Genomic DNA, 17208 nt, shown 5'->3' with positions numbered 1-17208 from the left:
TTCCGCCGGCTGCGGGGCGGGGCGGCCCCGCACCGACATCCGGGGCGGGCGGCGGTAAGTGCCGAGGCTGGGCCCGGGGCTGGGGCTGGGGGGGCTCCTTCTCCTGCTGGTACCTGACGGGGAGGTGCAAGGAGCTGTGGCTGGCTCGCCCTCACCCCGCTGTGCCGTGGGGCTGTGGCGAAGCCCTGGCTTCTGCCCCTCCGCGCTGCTGTGCGCTGGTGCGCAGCCGGCTGCAAAAAGCTGAGGTTTCAGGGGGTGCCGCGGTTAATCCGGGTGTCTCGTACTGCGGGCTGCTGGCAAAGCCTGCCTCCTTGTAGCCGTCCTGCCCGAGCAGCGGGCGCCTTGCTGGGACGAGCTGCTGCCTGCAGCGAGGCCTAACGAGGGCCCTGTCCTGGCTGTCGGGACAGCAAACCCAGCACCGCTGTGTGAGCGTGCTGCCACGGGCAGAGCGAGCCCAGAAGTTTAATATATAATCGTTTTTTTGTAAGGGGTTATAATTGGGTCAGGAATGGCTACAAGTTACTTTTCATTTAAGATTTCCATCTCCATTGCAGGGACGTGGACCAGATACACTTTATTTTCCACCTCAAGTACCTGATAGTTTCACCCACATACCCAATTTTACTATAGTAGGAATTTACTCAAGCGTTGATTCATATCCCAGAAGGTGTAAAAGCCTTCAGCATGCTCAACAAGACCCTCCTGGGCATCCAGCACAGCTTGGCGAAGCTTTTACATGGAGCAATGCGTGTGCCTTGCCAGAGCGGCATCACTGATGTTCACCCTGCCTTACAAAGTGCACAGCGGGCTCAACTCTGTTAGGTTTTCCTGTTTGTTTGTTTGTTTGTTTTCCCAGATTTTTAGAGTAATACCAGCACAACTTCTATGGTGTAGAGTAGACCTGGAAGGCACAAAGAAATAAGGAACACAAATTTGTGTTCAAGTAAATATAAGGGGGGGGGTGAGAGAGCGGTTGTGGTGGAGCTCGGCTGCCCACCCGAGTAAAACCACCACACCTTTTATCTTCAATTAAGAACAAACTGTAAGTTGAGAAATGGCTGGACTGAAATGGAGACTTGAGGAGGAGAAATGTGGGGCAATTTCCTGTCTGCTTTGCGATCGGGATGTAGTATGAGGGTAATGGGAATGTTTTGGCAGTGTATAGCGATTCTTAATAAACTCAAACTAGCAGGATGGGGGCTGAAATCTTTAATGAGAGAAGTAAACTAGTATGTGGCTGGTGCTAGGAGTGTGAAGGCAAAGGAAGGAAATGATGCCAGCAAAAATCTCAGTGGCAGTGGAGAAAGCTAACTGGATGGTGTGTGGTCAGTTCAGGTGGATTGGTTTCAGATGGTTTGTTCCAGGAATTTCTTCATGTTTGCCAGCAGCTTGATGTATGTATGTACATCCGTGTTTACACAGCAAAACAAGCTGAGTTTGTTTACACAGCTTAAATAAATGGTTTGTATGCCCTTGGTTGATTTTTGTCCTGATTAGAAGAACAATTTCCAGATGGAAATAATATAGGTAAAGTAGCTCAAATCTTTACTGAACAGCTGTCACAGGCCTAGTCAATACTTCTGAGCTTTGCTAACATATTTTTGTTTGATTGATTAAGGCTGTATTTTTATTTTTTTTTCCTGTTAAACATGTGCCAGAGCTGTGCTGGGAAAAGAACTCTTCTTCCAGTTTATGTACAACAAGAGCACAATGCCAGGAGGGAAGACCTAAGCTGCAAAAGACTAGACAGATGCAGGCAAGGCTCTGAGATAAGAGAGGGCAACAACTGAATGGAAGTTCCTTGAACAAAGCCGTGGAGGAGCAAGGAAATGACCTTAGTATAAGAATCCTGAGGGAATGCGAAGTTAGAATAATTAGAGCTGTACTGTGGTTGGTAGTTAAAATGAGGGTCAAGCCATTTGCAGAAGCCTTCTAGAGAAGCCTAATTACTTGAAAATCAGTTTCTAATCTTACAAAAAACATATTCATGGATAGTGGGAAGTCAAGATACAGGGCTCTGTTGGTGATTTGCTGTCCCAGTGTCTGCCAGTGTAGACAGCCAACATCCCCTCTTCCTGTCAGCAGCTTGGCTGAACACTGGAAAATCACCTATTTATTTATTTATTTTTTAATCTTTGTTAAGCAGAACAGACATGGAGAAATAGGTCTGGTCTGATGGGGGAGCTGTAGTATTTTTTTTTTCAACATTCTCAGCTCTGTAGTTTGAACAGAATCTGTATCCAGATACATACTAGAAGTAAAAGATGGGAAGGGATGCAAATCTGAGTTAATCTAGTAACCTGGTGAACTTCAGGAAACAATGATATAAAATAAAATAGTAATATAATACTGAAGGAAGATGTTGCAACTAGTTTTGTAAACGTCTTGCTTCAGCTTTAGGAGTAAGTGGTGTTCAAAAGGTGGGGTATTTTGCATGTAAGGGATCAGTTATGCAAGGTATTTTGAACAAAAAAAAGTATGCTTTTTCCTGTGCTTTCAGCAGAATTGCCTGAAATGTTCAGACTTGTGGAAACAAGTTTAGAGGTCACTTACTGTGTGTTTGTATTACTAAGCCCTATCTAAAATCTCTATCATTTTGTCACAAATTCAGATTTAGTTTTAACAAGTAGAGGGAAAAAAGGCATGTGGTGTACAATAAGTGTGTATTTTATTTTTTTTTTTTGTGAGTAACATCTGAAAGTATACTGGGCTTTTGTGGGTGACTGAAGCTGTGTGAAGGGTCATGGCTTAGATCCCGTAGAGGAAGATAAAGTGTGTATTTCTGGTGCTTTAATTAATTGCTTGCGTTGGGACAGTTTAAGACTTCATAATGGTAGCTAGTTCATGTATATCATTTCTCATCATTAGATCTAATATCATTTTGTAACAAGATAGAATTAAGATACACAGGGATGTCCATCCTATTATTGGATACTCTTTAAATTGAGAAAAAATGGAAATTTCTTTCTCCAACACAGTTAATAAATGTGATGCATTTTTATTGTATTGAAGTTGTATGTACAAACTGGAATGTATCATTACAGATATTATTGCAAGTTTTATGAATCTGGAAAGCAAATGAACCAACAGTGTCCTGAATATAAGTCAAGATACAAACTGTAGAGCCATACATAATCACAATGCCCCAACACAGTGCTTAAATTTACTTTTAAAGAGAGAATCATCGCTGATGTTTTTGGATCATTATTGAGTGTATGCAACCCCTGCCTTGTTTTAAGGAACACAGATAAGCCTTTGGGGAAATAATTAAAAAAATGTGTGGAGTCAACATGCCATCTCATGTGTTTGAACTTCACTAAAGCTTGCTTCTATCTGAGGCAAGCACAAGAAAAGTGCCGTTTGGTTCTTCTTTTTGTCTGGCTTTGTTGCGGGAGGAACACTTAAATATTCTTGAAATAACTCATACATAACATTTTCAGTAATAGTCCAGTATCCCACAACACTGGGGAGTTATTCTACGTCAGGGGGAATAATGCTTGCATAACGGTGCATGCTGATCAGTGCTGATGTGGCTATCACTGGTAGTCTGGTGTGCGAAGTCACTCGCTCAAATGTTTAATTCCATCTTCAGGCATCTGAATGGTTGTTGTGATGGACAGACACCTGGACGTCCCCATCAGACTTCTGTCCCGCTGTACAGCTGAATTAGCCGAGGTTGCTTTTCCACTCAGTTATATCGATCTTAAACCAGTACAGTGCAGTGGAGAATCAAGACCTCTGAAGGATATTTATTCCATCAGTTTGCAAGTAACTCGTGTACTAATGGAACAATGGGGCCTCAGTACATGGGATTGTTTTGCTAATATAATTAGAGGATTTGTTTCTGCAAGTTACAGTAGTCCATCAAGTGAGACCCTATTACATGTTTTTTTTTTAAGAGTGGTATTCAACCACTAAACAGTAGCTTCTAAAAACCAGTAAACTGTTTTTTTCTTTCCTCAATAAATGTATGCCTGAGTGATGCCAGAAGCATGCTAAAGTTGTAAACTGGTATTTAAAAAAACAAAACAAAACAGAAAACAACAACAGCTTTCTTGGCTAAATATTTGAAGTAATCTTATTATCTGGAATTTAATTTTGGATTTAATATCCTACAATCTACTCATCTGGGTGCCTTTTTCAAATGTTTCCCACTAACATTTATTAATGTTCTTTTTTGCTTTTGTAGGTGGCCAAGAAAAGTAACAGCAGCTTGTTATGCTGATAACCCTAGTATTTTCCAGGAATTACAAATATAAAACAGGAAAATGCAAAGAAGGAAAATGGACAACCTGTATAGTAGAAACATACTGGTTTTGCAAGTACTGATGAAAAATATAGGCTTCCAAATGCCTACTGAACATATATACATTCCCTGCATGAGAAAATAAGATGCTACATGGTATTTGAAACAGGACCTTTCCTATATTAACATTAAAAAAGTACACTTTGAAAGTTAACAAAAATAACTTAAAATTCTGAGAAGCAAGACAAGTCCTTGTTCGGACGGAAACTCCATTTGCCTATTTTGCATAAAGTAAGGCTATTAGCCTAAAGTGGTGGCTTTCCAACTTTTTTTGGCTAGAAGTCCATAAAACACGTCAGCTGGCTGAAAAGAGGGTTCCTTTCTTAATGACCTTTTGTCTGTGAATCCCTGAAACACTGCTTGAACATCACTGGCTTAGAATCTATCATCACAGACTGGTAAGTTTCTACAAAATTGGGTTACAACAGCATCTAAAGGCAAATAACAAAGCTGAGAGTTTCTGAACGTTCTTGCTGCATCGTGGCTTCAAGTCATACTCTTAGTTAATTTTAACACTTTATTTTTATTTTTTAATCTTGAAAAATAAAATGAGGCACTAATATGGTACGGCTTGTTTGTGTCGGAGTACCCCAGCACTTTGTTTTTCAGGGGCTTGACACAATGAGCCAAAGGAAAGGACTATTTTTGTGACACTGACAGTTTATCCTCTATGTCTTAAGGACAAACATGCAGGGTAAGATCACTAATGCAGTGGAACAACTTAATTTCGATGAACTTGAATGCTGATAGAAGTTTCCTACTATGCATTTACTATGCAGTTTACAATACCTACTTAACATTCATCTGTTTAGCTGCACTGAGCTCCATGCCGGTCTTGAATCTGAAAAAAACATCACTTGAATCAATGGGAGTTGTATCTGAATGCAGATTTTCACCTAAAAATACTTAAAAGATTTTTTTTTTTAACCTGAAATAATAGAGAGGCGTAAGTGGTTCTCTTGAGACTTCTGTAAAGAAAGATGTAATCCTTGGATAAAAAGAAAACAATATACCAAATTCAAACCTAAAGCACTTCCCCTGCTCCCCTTTCTACAGACTCCCAAAAGAATGATTTTTAAAACCGTATGTTTTAATGACTAACTACTCTTTTGAACGCAATATTAAAATAAATAAGATAGCATAGTACAGAGAAACATGCCTCCAAGTCATATAGCCATTGTGCAATGAAACCATTCCTCTGAAGATGAAGCAAGATCATTAAAAGAAAGAAGTTATTCTATAGGCAATTTACGCTTTGATGCTTCTCCAATAGTTCCTTTACTAGTTTCTCCAAGGAGAAGAGGTGTTCATCCACGTCTTCTGGTACGAGGTTTCTCATAGAGTCAGCGAGTTCAAACAGGTATTCTGTGTTTCTTCCACTGGGACCAACCGCATTAATGATCTGTTCGGCGATCTCTTCTAGAGGTGCGGGACCAAGGTAGTTAGGGTTATCGCGAGTTCCGATGTACAGTAATACATCAAATGGTTTTATTGACGAGTCTTTTGGGTAGAAAACGACAGTTGTAGTCCTGTAGCCTCCTTTCTCTCTGAAGTCTAGGTATGCCTTGACTTCACATTCTTGTCCAGCTGGCAATCTGTAAGCAACACCCCATACACACCCCTGTTGAAGGACATAAGAAAAGAAAAACCCAAGTGGAGTTTAAAAGCATGCTCAGAAATTAATGTATTTCTGTTTTATTTTGGTAAGACTTTCTTCACACTTTATCTTCCATTTTCAGTCTTATAACTATTTCTAAACTGTTCTTCTAAGCAGTCCCATATTAAAAGGGCTGTTTTATTTAGGAAATCTAAGATCAAAATAGCAATTATGCAGATTGATCCTCTTCCTGATGCCGAGGCCGTTCTTATGAAACAATTTCTTGTTGCAGTTAAATTTGAAATAGTGAATAGCCTTCGTGGGCTTCTGAAGACTGAAAGAGCTGGTAGGAAGGACACGAAGTGTCTTCCTGACCTCACAAAGATCGCAGAGTGGAAATGAAAATTGTAAAGAGTACCAAATTCGAAGTAATTTTGACCAAGTCTTGTCTCTGTTTAGTTACGTTTTCACTTTTAAGGATGTGGGTGTCACTTCTGTCACACACATTTGGCAGGAGGAGGGTGGTGATGCTACTGTGCTAATACTGAACCTGAGAAGAAAATGCTGGAATAAACCTTCAGTTTGCGCAACTGGGGCATACCAGCTCCTCAGCAAACACTGCTGGATTAATTTCATCGCTGTCTTAGTAAATCTGATTATTTCTTCATCATCCTCATGGATAAAATCTCTGCGAAAGCATTTAACTGTGCTGTGAGTTAGTTATACTCCCTTACAGAGTTTTGTATGGGCAGATGAGTGAGATCTGAGTAGGGACAGATTAACAGGATGTTGTTGGCTTTTGTTTGATTTGCTTTGTTTAAATAGCATAGGCAAATGGTTACGGTCTGTTATCCTTTACAGGCTACATATTGTTTTTTATGAATGCTGCTTTAAACTATGTGATAATCTGTTTTGTCTACTGCCAACATCAAATGTGGGCTCTTCCTGCAGTGAAGCGGGTACACAAAACAGTGCTACAGTAACGATGACAAAACAATTATTATTTTTTTTTCCTTAAAATAAGACCTTGGTATTTAGTCATAATAATGGTGGGATGGTGACGTTTGTTAATGAGAGCTGAATTTGGCAGTTTGACTTTAACAAGCAGGTCAAAGGCATTTCATTAAGAAAAGATGCAGAGGAGGCATTTCCTATGGCACCCTCCGTGGATGGCCACACCATTACATGTGCTGCGGCCAGGAGTAGCCCTGGGGAGTACAAAAAGTGGTCCTTGCTTCCCCTCGGCTGCTTGTGGTGTGGGTTTGCTCCAGCTGTCTGCAGGGGTCCCTTCTGCACGTGCTATGTGCTGGACTTAGGTCTGCCACGTAGATGGACCTTGTGGGTAGGAAAATCTCTGCAGGTGTGGTGGGGACAGGGGCTGCGGAACATTCGGTTGAAGCAGGCAAATGCTGCTCGTTCATTCATTTTGGTTTCAGTGTAGGGGATCCCTATTTCAGATGAAAAATTAAAACCCGGAAATCTGACAAGCGTACAGTTGTTCCTTCTCGTGTGGTTTCCTCTTTAATTGGTGCAGAAATGCAGACGGAGCAAATTAAACTAACTCTCCAAGCTAGACGCTTCCAAACCGTGCTGTGCCTATTGCCAGTGAAAAAGGATGCACGGCTGGCACTGAGCTGGGGGCTGGCAGTGCCAATGACAGAAAGCGCTGCTTCTGCTGGCACCGCAGTGCTCAGGGCAGGGGACACAACGGCTGCAGGCTGCTGAGGTGCGGGCAGCATAAGGATACCTTCCGAAGCTGCAGAATGGGTTACTGGAATTAAAGGACATTACTTGTCACTCGACGTTTATGGGTGAGGTGTGATTATCTGGCTGTACCAGATTCTGGAGAAAAGGGAAAAAAAAAAAACAACAACAACAAAAAAAAAAAAACACCAAACAAACAAAACTGGTTTGCTAAGGGGAAAAAAGTTTCTATGGCAACAAGTAAGTTTGCTTAACAATAGAAACTGAGTGACAACAAACATAACCATTCTTTGTTTATATAGGAGTCTGTGTAACATAATGGTACCCAGCAGTACAGCAACGTGAAAAAACCTCTTACTAGAAAGGTACAGAAAATCACAATGAGAGACAGTGCATTGCATTCTGCTGGTTTTGCTAACTGCACAAACAGATGAACTTTACGATTACAGTTAAACTTACCTCTATCTGTGGCTGCTATTTCGGGGCATAGGTTGATAAGACAACATTATCAGAACCGTACAGATAAGCTACTGTAAATAAAAACGAACCACTGCCAAAATACCCATCTCCCTGTCTTCCAGCCTTGCGTTGTGTGGCCTTGCTCCAGCCCTGCTCCCCACCTGCTCTGGAGGCAGCAGTACCTGCAGGGACGCACTCCCTTCAAGTGTCAAGCAGCTGGACGGACACGACCATCACAGCAAGGCGCCGAACACAGCGGCTCTGCTGCACTGAGGGTCTGCAGAGACTGGGGGAGCACCTGCACCCGAGATCTACCACCAAATCATCTCCCAGGGCTTCCCAGCCTCATGAGTCCTGTCCTGGCTGGTGAGCCGTCCAACCAAGAGCTCTCTGGTGGGTAAGAGCCCTAAATTAATGTAGTAGCTGTAGTAGCATGTAGTTGTAAAGATAGGTTCATTATTATCAAACAGAATTAGGACTGGGTAAAGGCAGAAAAATCTTAGTTTTCCTACAACTTCAAGGACTGAAAGTGTAGGCCTGATTTCACCTCTCCTCCCTCTCACAACCCAGACATTTCCCTTGTGCTTTTCTAAGTGAGACCTAAGTAACAAGTTGAAAGATGAGCAAGAACAGTAGACCCAGGCCAAAGGTCTTTTTGTCCTACGCAGGAGCTAATTTCACGTTACGTAGAAACTAAATGCAGGGTTGTGGCATTTAATTCCTTAAGCATTTTATCCGTGTAGCAAAAAATAAGGCAAAGACATCTCCTTTTTAACATTAGTATTATCTTGGTGTGTTTCAGTTTTTATTTTGGGAGGCTAAGATTGTGGTTCTAACACAACACCTAATGTCTAATATCAGTGTGTCTTCAGCGCTGTAAACACGCCAAAAGTAAAACTCTGTGTTTTGTAGCTGGATAGCTGAAGTGACTCGTCATGACAATACTTGAAAATTTACCTTTCATAATAATAGACCAAAACTACTTCCAGTTGCTTAGTTTAGACTGATGGATTTATTTGAAATAATGAATAGTCATTGGTGTAGCTCCAAGGAATTTTGAGAGAACGTTTCATTGCAGTAAAGATAACTCAATTATTGGGTTGTAGAGAAACAAAATTAATAGAGACTTACTACACAGGCTGGGAACACAATAGGACAGTCTGTACACTACAGAGACAGGAGTACTGTACCTCAGGGTCTTCAACCAGAGTCACAACTCTTCCAGGCTAAAATTAAAAGAAAATCATTGTTAGTTCAGTAAGAAGCTTTCATTGTAAATCAATGATGACAACAATTAATTAAAGCAAAACTATGTTGAATGCACCTTCCTCAGTCATGTTGCTTCTTCTCAGTACTGTGCTGTATTTTTTTCTCTATAATGACAACAAGGTAAACCTTCTCACTTGTACACAAAAAGTCTATACACAGGCATGGAAAAGAATGTAACATCGAAATCCAGCTTGCATACCCTAAGCAAGGTACTACCATTTCTGGTTTGGCTTGCACTAACTGGATTTTAGAAAATGTTAATTATACACCGTGACACATGGCAACTCCTAGGTTTAAAAGCACCCTGCAAATTAGATGTTTTTGAAAACATACAGCAAAGAAATCTGCTAGGGGTTTTTAGTAAGATAAAACTCTTTACGTTAGTACTGGGTAACTCAAAGTTGAAAAAAAAAAAAAAAAAAAAAGGTTTTTGTACAGAAGACTGGTTTTTTCCTCTTTTCCCCCTCCCAGCTCCTTCTGTCTTACTGGACAGAGGGAGGATACCTTTAGAATGGCTTCTTTTTCCTATGAGCTACCTCTTGCAGGAAGAGTAGGAAGTCAGTTTGTAAATACAGAAAAGATAATTAATGATTTTTTTTGCATGACCTGGAGAATCATAGAATATCCTGCATTGGGAGGGACCCACAAGGATCACCGAGACCAACTACTACATAACAGCATTTAAAAATATAAACATAGAACACTGTGAGGAAACTACTACATCTGTAGTGTAAAATTGCTGATTTTGGCATCAGATTAGTGTACAAGTGTCTTTGATTCCTTGTAAGGGAAAGCAGAGACATTGCCATTCATTCAATTGTAGTCTAGGACAGAAATTAATTTTCTTAGGAGCTACAAAGATAACCTGAACTCAGTGTACGTGGATGCATGCCTTTCACTTAGTTTTAGCTAGCTTTCACTCTTCTACTACTACATCATTTCGGTCTTTTTCTGACTCATCTGTAGTAGATTCATCGACATATCAGTGCTTTTCTGTTTGCTTAGTCTATACCTGTATTTGTCTCTCTCACACAGTAATAACATGGGTCTTCGCCTACATTAAGCCTTTGGAAAGCCATACTTTCTTTTCATAACAAACAAATATGAAATTTAGTTTTTACAGAACACTTAACTGATACTATCAACTATAGATACTATTTATTCAATGTTGGATCTTTTATAATCTTAAAGGCTGTTTATTTATAAGCTCTGAGGTGCTGCATTTTTTCATTCTCATGCCACTCTTCACCCAGCTTCAGCCATTTGTTTCTGGTCTGATTGATAAAATAAGGCAACAAAACTAAGAAAGTACTAAAATGATTTCTATTTGAGAACATTGAGGAATCAGTTCTATACCACAGCTCTATACAATTAAGCAAGATAACTGAGGTGTTTCTTTATAAAAAGCATGACATAGGAAATGCACCTGTTCATCTTAGTCTGTTTGAAAACAGTCTCAATCAATAAATTACCTGGAGCTGTTTTGCTGTCATTCAGTTTTTAATCTCAAAGGAAGCTGGTTAACACACTGCACTAATAATAGTACTGAAGGGTTCACCTTGAGTTAGGCTAAATATGTCACAGACTGTTTATTTAGAGAGTGCGTCTTAAGGAGTCTCGTTCAGACAAGAACGCTGAACTCGGTCTAGGTGTTCTCTCTTTTAATAGACGGGAAATTCTGATGATCAAATGTTTTACTAAATGTTTTAGGTTTAACAAACTGGGAACAAACGCTACCAAAACTGCCATACTGAGATAAAGACCCATGGTCTGTCACACTCTCTGTTTTAGGCTCTTCTCCTAAGCACCTGATGCTGTTAAAGAAACACATGCACACAATCATTTATGTAAGAAGCTGCTGGTGGGTATAAATGCATGCATGGGTATTAGCACAAACAGAAGCAGTTCATCCACAATACTTTCTCCTGTCAGTCACAGCTATACCTGTCTTACTGTCTTAGCTACCACAATATCACTTTTCCACTCATTTGCCCAGTTTATTTTAACACCTTTTATATAGTCTCTGCCAAATCTCATGGCAGTGAGTTCAGCGATTTAAATACGTATTTTATTAGTTTTGTTTGCTCTCTTTTCCTTGAGCCTTCTTTCCTGATAATTTTAAGTATTTCTCATTCTGATGCTAGGAAAAATAGCTGATTCTTGCTGTCCATCCACTTTCTCTATACATTCACTCTTTTACAATGCAACTCTCACTACTGCTTTTTTTTATCTGCCAAACTGAAGGGTTTATTTCTCTTCATACAGAAGTAACTTTTCTCTGGCTGGGACGATTGATCCTCTCCGCACACTCACACACATTTCTGTCATCCAGCTGTGCCATAATCATTCCAAGACAGAGTATCTGGTACTCCACAAAATTGTCAAGGTACAGGTGTGCTTATTGGCTCGTGTGCTAATCACCCTCCCCCCAGTTATTCATTTTCTAATGAAGCAACATATGAGAAAAGCTGTCTTTACAAGAATAAAAATAATAAAACCATCCATAATGACACTGAGTTAGCTTCTGAGCTCTGACAGATAATACAGAATATGGCTTAGTTTTCTATATGGCCATCAGCTTCTTCCATAGTTGTTAACACTTCTCTAACTTGTCTTTTCCATAGTGGTCACTAAGAATTTGTAAATGGTAGATTAAAGAGACGTTTTGTGGTGTGAAACCGCTTTCTCTGTATTAACAGCAATGCCTGTATCTGAAGCCTAACTAATAAATGTAAAATACTGAAACAGTAAAGTTAAAAGTTCTGAAAGCAGTGAAGTACTGAGTAGGTCATCTTCAAATTGGCTGTGTGATGAAAGAACAATCTGTTTGTCTACATAAGGCCAGGATATTTGTTTTATTGGATTGTAGAGTCTGTCTTGCACGGAACTGCCTAAACCAAACACTATTACGGAACCACAGGTATTATCCATGCCAGCTAAGTAAAGAAAGTCATGTATCTGTAAATGACTGGCTATATAATATAAACCAAAATGATTTCTGTTGTGTCCAAGGAGTACTGCCAAGGGCAAACCTGAATGACCTCCTAAATCAGGTGTCTTTGAGGAATTCCTTTCAGTTCTGTGCAGCCTGCAGTTCCTTAGATCTAGCTGATGTGTCCTATGAAACTGAAGTAAGATCTTCCATGGCTATGCTAGATTGTTTTCAGTGATACCATAAAGTGTTCAGGTATTAAAACTACTGAACATTTACTGATTGAAAAAATTTGAACATTTACTGAATCAATTAGTTTTGGCATCTGGGTGTGAAAATAAGGTGGAATAAGAGGGAACATTACGTTAGAAATTATTTTAGTTTGATTACCTCTTAAAAAATTTTCAGAAAGGGGAATAAAAGTTTGCTAGTAAGTAGGAATATAATAATTTTAAATGGTTTCCTTAAAGAACAAGATTATTTAAACAAAGAGGAGCTTTTTGTGCTTCATTTTCCTGCGCCTAGTGATAGCGTAACAGGAGCTGTCTGTCTGTCCTCCCCTAGGCCCCTTGCTGGGGACATCCAGTGGAGCTGGGGTTGATTTTCAAAGGCTGGCAATCCTGGATTTTCACTGCCCCGGAACAGACAGTAGAGAAATGCAGAGGCTAGCAGGATCCTGTAACACCTTCACAGCAAATCTTATTTGGACAGTTTCCTGATGGGACTTCTTTTCTCCATTTCACATTTAACAAACTAAAAGCCCTTCATCATCTTGATTTAACTGTAAGCTGAATTATTCTGTATAAACTTGGTAACCCCATGTCAGAGTGCACATGTGGGAGTCCCATAGGGGTTAAAAGCAGACAGCAGGAGTGAAATTAATCATGTCATCAAGTTTCCTTAGTGTTTTTTGTTGTTGTTGTTGTTTTTCCCAAAGCACATCCAAAGTTTAGCTACAGAGTCTCTAGCAGATCCAGATATACACCGACAGGCCACATGGCAGAGCTGCCACTGCACTGGGCAGCAAAGCTGGGGAGCAGCTACAGCAAATGGGAAGGGGATTACAAGGAGAACCCAGCAAACTCTGCTGTTTGGCTGCAGAAAGCTCTCAGTGTGGTTGGAACCATATTGTGCTAACAGTGGTTTCACACTTCAGCCCTTACATGTATTTGCACTTCAGTGCTGTTCCTATGGTTTACAGCAGACGGATGCAGAATTTGACTCACACGAGGAAAAGGGCAGAACTGAAGCATGCAGTCCCACCTCAGCACTGCACATGGCTCTTGTTGCCTTGCACAGAACAGCCTTGAAAAAAAAACAGGGTCTATGGGCACACACATCTCCAGGCTCTTCAGACAGCTGCTGAACGTTGTAATAGTTCAGATTAATGCATCTGGGTGAGATTATGCCCCCACATTTTATATTAGTTGAGGAGGTCTGAATAATTTTAGCAAATCTTGAAACCTGGGAATGTTTTAGGGAACTGGAGCATAACAAGAATTCAGTATTTTTAAAGTATAAAATTAGTAGCCTAGGGAACTGTAGATTATTCTGATACTGCTGGAAGAAAAACAGAACTGTTACGTTGAGAATCTCAGACAATGAACACTAAAAATACAGTTTGTGAATATGAAAAGCTGGTTATTTCAGAAAAGGAGCTGGGATTATCATCATAGTATGAGCTCTCTGCTTTGTTATTGGAAAAAGAGAAAAGTAATGTTGGTGATGTTTTTAACACCACTCTCTTCTCTCCCTCCCCCCCAAAAAAAAAAAGAAAAAAAAAAAAAGAAAAAAGTTGAATATAGAAAGTGATTATGCAGGAATCACACTTTAGGAGATTTGGAAACACTGAAAAGTCCAACAGGTGACCAAAACCAGCAATGCACAGGTAAGAAAGCTGGCCTTACTAGATGAGGTTTTGGAAGCTTTGAACCTTATTTTTTTGGAGTGAAAATACTAAGTTATGCTTTGGTTATGTTGTATTTAAAAATCCACAATTTCCCCCTCATTCTAGTCTGAGAGGTTTTACGTGAATCAGGCAGGACTGTATTTCTGTTGCCATTTTTTCTAAAGCTTGGAGTAAGAAATTTGAATTTGCCATTTATGCAAACAACCTTTCTTTCTTATTCAGGTCCTTCTAAGCCAATGGCTCTTTTTTTTCAGGGAACACTGTTATTGCCTGATAAGATTCAAGCAGCTTTAAAGTAATGCTTGGAGTAATCCAACAAAAATCTTCATTTTAAGTAGAGCTAATGCATAAATTCAGGAATATTTTGAAAAACAAAATCCTTTTTTTTTTCTGCACTCTGATCTTAAAAACTTTTTTCCAATTTATCATCCTGTAAACTACAAAATATGGCACCACGATGAAACATCACTTTATAACTAGTTAACCTTCTTACTACAATATAAGTTGAGCAGTTCAAAGTACGAGTACAGGGTCAACTGAGTTTTGCACTAAAAGCTTGCAGCCATTGTATGTAAAAGTGCTCTGTATGTTTTTGTTGCGCTGACCGTGGAATGTTGTAGCAACTCGTGTTTTCAGGAGGGCCTTTTTTAACTTGCTGGCTAGAATTTCAGTGCTGTTCTTTAAAACGCATTAGTACTGAAGGACCAATTTCACTTGTAGTTCACCCACAAGAGACGTCATCTCCGATGTCACAGAGGTTTTAATGGTTTTATAGCGGCGATTATTTGGCCTGGTTAAATGGGAAGTCTCCACGGTGTGCTTCTCAGCATTCACTGAGGCAGCTTCTTTGCCTTGGAAGTAACAGCAACAATTCATGGACTGCAGCAATGCAAGAAGGCATTAACTTGTTGATTCTGAGAAAAAAAGTGTATTTGTTAATGCTAAGTGTTTCTGTAAACAAAAATAAAACGTATTAACCAGTTTGCATAAATAATAATGCACTGTTTCTAAACAGAAATAGACCAGTGCATGGGCACTGTTGCTTTTTGTTTGTTTGTTTTAAGGCTCTGTATGCCTGCAGATGATGGTTCTGGGCATGACCTGGACTGGGGCAGAAATTCAAAGAATTAAGCTTCCTGGAACAAAGGTTGTGCTAGTTGATAGTAACCTGGCATGGCCATTTTGCAAGACTTTCCAAATTTGCACAAACACACTCTGGGTATCCCCTGAATTTCAGCTAGCCCAAAAGAAGGTAATACGGTGGGGTCTCCAACGATATCTGCAGAAAGGAAGAACTGGCCTGTGAGGGTTTCGTTACTTTCTGAAGCGCAAAGAGAGGACTTTCTCTACGGATGTAAAAATATTGCTTTAAAGCCTGGCTTCCCAAGTTCAGGAGGCTTATGGATCAGCCACTCTTACGCCCCACCTGAACAATATTTTGCATGTTTTTTTCAGGACTTCCGAATTCAGTAAAGGAATAGAAATGTCACAGTGCTCACATAAACACAGTTTGAAGAGGGATGACTGGTGAGTGAGGAATCAGGGTTCCTACTGAGAAAGCACTGGGCTGTCCTGCCAGCATCCCCTCTTATCCAGCCACGTGCAGCTGGAGGAACGCTTACTCAGAGTGACTTTGTGCTGGTAAGTACTGTGCAAGCTACTCTGTGGTCTCTGATGCAGTTATTAGTGCTAGTTGAGACTAAATGAAAACTTTTCCCATGCTACACGTAGCATGCTGGTTTATTTATAAAAAGAATCCTTATGCCCTTGCTGGGGGTGCTCTTCCGAAATTACATTCCAGCTTTAGAGTGGAGTCACCGGGTCTGACAGCTGCTTTAGCAAGCATCAGGAAAACAAGTTTACACTATACAAAACCAACATTCAAAGTAGGTAAATTGTTGGAGAGCTGAACCCAAGTATCAGTTTCTGTACATATATGATCAGTTTGCATTTCTGATGACTCAGCCGTGAGCAGCATCTGCAGCTGTAAATAACACAGTCCTGCCACATCAAAGGCATTCATCTAACCCGCTGGGTGGTTCTGTAACCTATTGTTTCTTTAGCATTTGTCGAGCCATTTAGAATTATATGAGGGCGATAGCCCCTGTATGGGGAGGGTGATACAGGCTCCCACAGCAGAGAAAAACTATTATTCTCGTGCCAGTGGCTAAAAAATACCTATGTTCCAATGAAATTGGAAGTGGCTGCTGCTGGATTTTTAGGTTTTTCGTAGTTTTTCTGACCAGTAAATAAGCTTCTTTCAGTAAAAAAGAAAGAAAGCTGAAAAACAACCGCAAGGTGCATGCATACTCAGGTGCATGGGTCTGGCCCTCACTTACCAAGCAGCCTTTCTGCCCAAAGCCAGGCACCCACAGCGTGCAGTATTTTAAATATTTAGAATATTTTGATCCACGTCTGTATAAATGAGTGAGCAGCACAGTTATTTTTCCCCTATTAAAAAGGAAAGATGGTTATTTTTGTTATCATTTCCCTGTCAGAAGTTCATTAGAAGTTTTTTTTCATTGACAGCAGAGAATCCAGGAGGAAATGAACCCTCGGACTTTCAAAGTAGAAAACAAAACAAAACAAAACAAAAAGGTCAAAGTGGGGTTATTGAGCCCGGGTGGCTGACAGGGGATGCCCGGAGTGTCTGCCCCCGGCAGGCAGCAGGTGCTGCCCAGGTGAGGAGAAGGCTCCCTGCCCCGGGGAGCCGTGCCGAGCCCGGTGTGGCCGCTCCCCAGCCCGGCCCGGCCCGCCGCCGCCTCACCTTGCCCGGCACGCCGCGGTGGTCGGTGCTGCCCTGCCAGAAGCGGCGGCTGTAGCCCAGGATGCGCCCCACCATCTTCTCCTCGAAGGGGAAGTCCACCTTCCAGATGAGGGAGCCGTAGCCGAACACCCACATGGCCGCCGCCCGCCGCGCTGCCCCGACTGCGGGCGGGGCCGGGCCGGGCCGGCCGCGGGGCCTGCGCGCTGCGAGCGGGGCGGGCACGGAGGGGACGGCACCGGGGGGAGCCCGGCCCCCACAGCACCGC

The 17208-nt window shown here is 41.1% G+C and overlaps 2 protein-coding genes across 3 annotated transcripts in view; one reads left to right on the top strand and one right to left on the bottom strand.

Moving 5' to 3' along the window:
- The first annotated feature begins 28 nt into the window (after window positions 1-28).
- Window positions 29-17208, top strand: part of ASB3 (ankyrin repeat and SOCS box containing 3) — a 30704-nt gene continuing 13524 nt past the window's right edge. Inside the window, exons 1-3 of one of the 2 annotated variants that reach the window (XM_084284648.1) lie at window positions 29-54; window positions 8189-8459; window positions 15632-15817. The gene's annotated coding sequence lies outside the window, so the exon portion shown is untranslated. Of the gene's footprint in view, window positions 55-4591; window positions 4705-8188; window positions 8460-15631; window positions 15818-17208 lie in introns of those variants that run through there. The other variant, XM_084284649.1, reaches the window with a different exon arrangement.
- On the bottom strand, window positions 4686-17091 carry CHAC2 (ChaC glutathione specific gamma-glutamylcyclotransferase 2). Its single transcript, XM_084284653.1, has 3 exons — window positions 16944-17091; window positions 9257-9292; window positions 4686-5927 (listed from the first exon to the last, which is right to left on the bottom strand). Exons 1-3 carry the CDS (start codon window positions 17076-17078, stop codon window positions 5544-5546), a joined length of 555 nt encoding a protein of 184 aa, XP_084140779.1. The 5' UTR covers window positions 17079-17091; the 3' UTR covers window positions 4686-5543.

Source organism: Netta rufina, assembly GCF_964035555.1.
Source record: "Netta rufina genome assembly, chromosome: 3".
Taxonomy (NCBI): Eukaryota; Metazoa; Chordata; class Aves; order Anseriformes; family Anatidae; genus Netta; species Netta rufina.
Note: the sequence above shows the minus strand (reverse complement) of the source record. Positions and strands in the feature narration are given on the sequence as shown.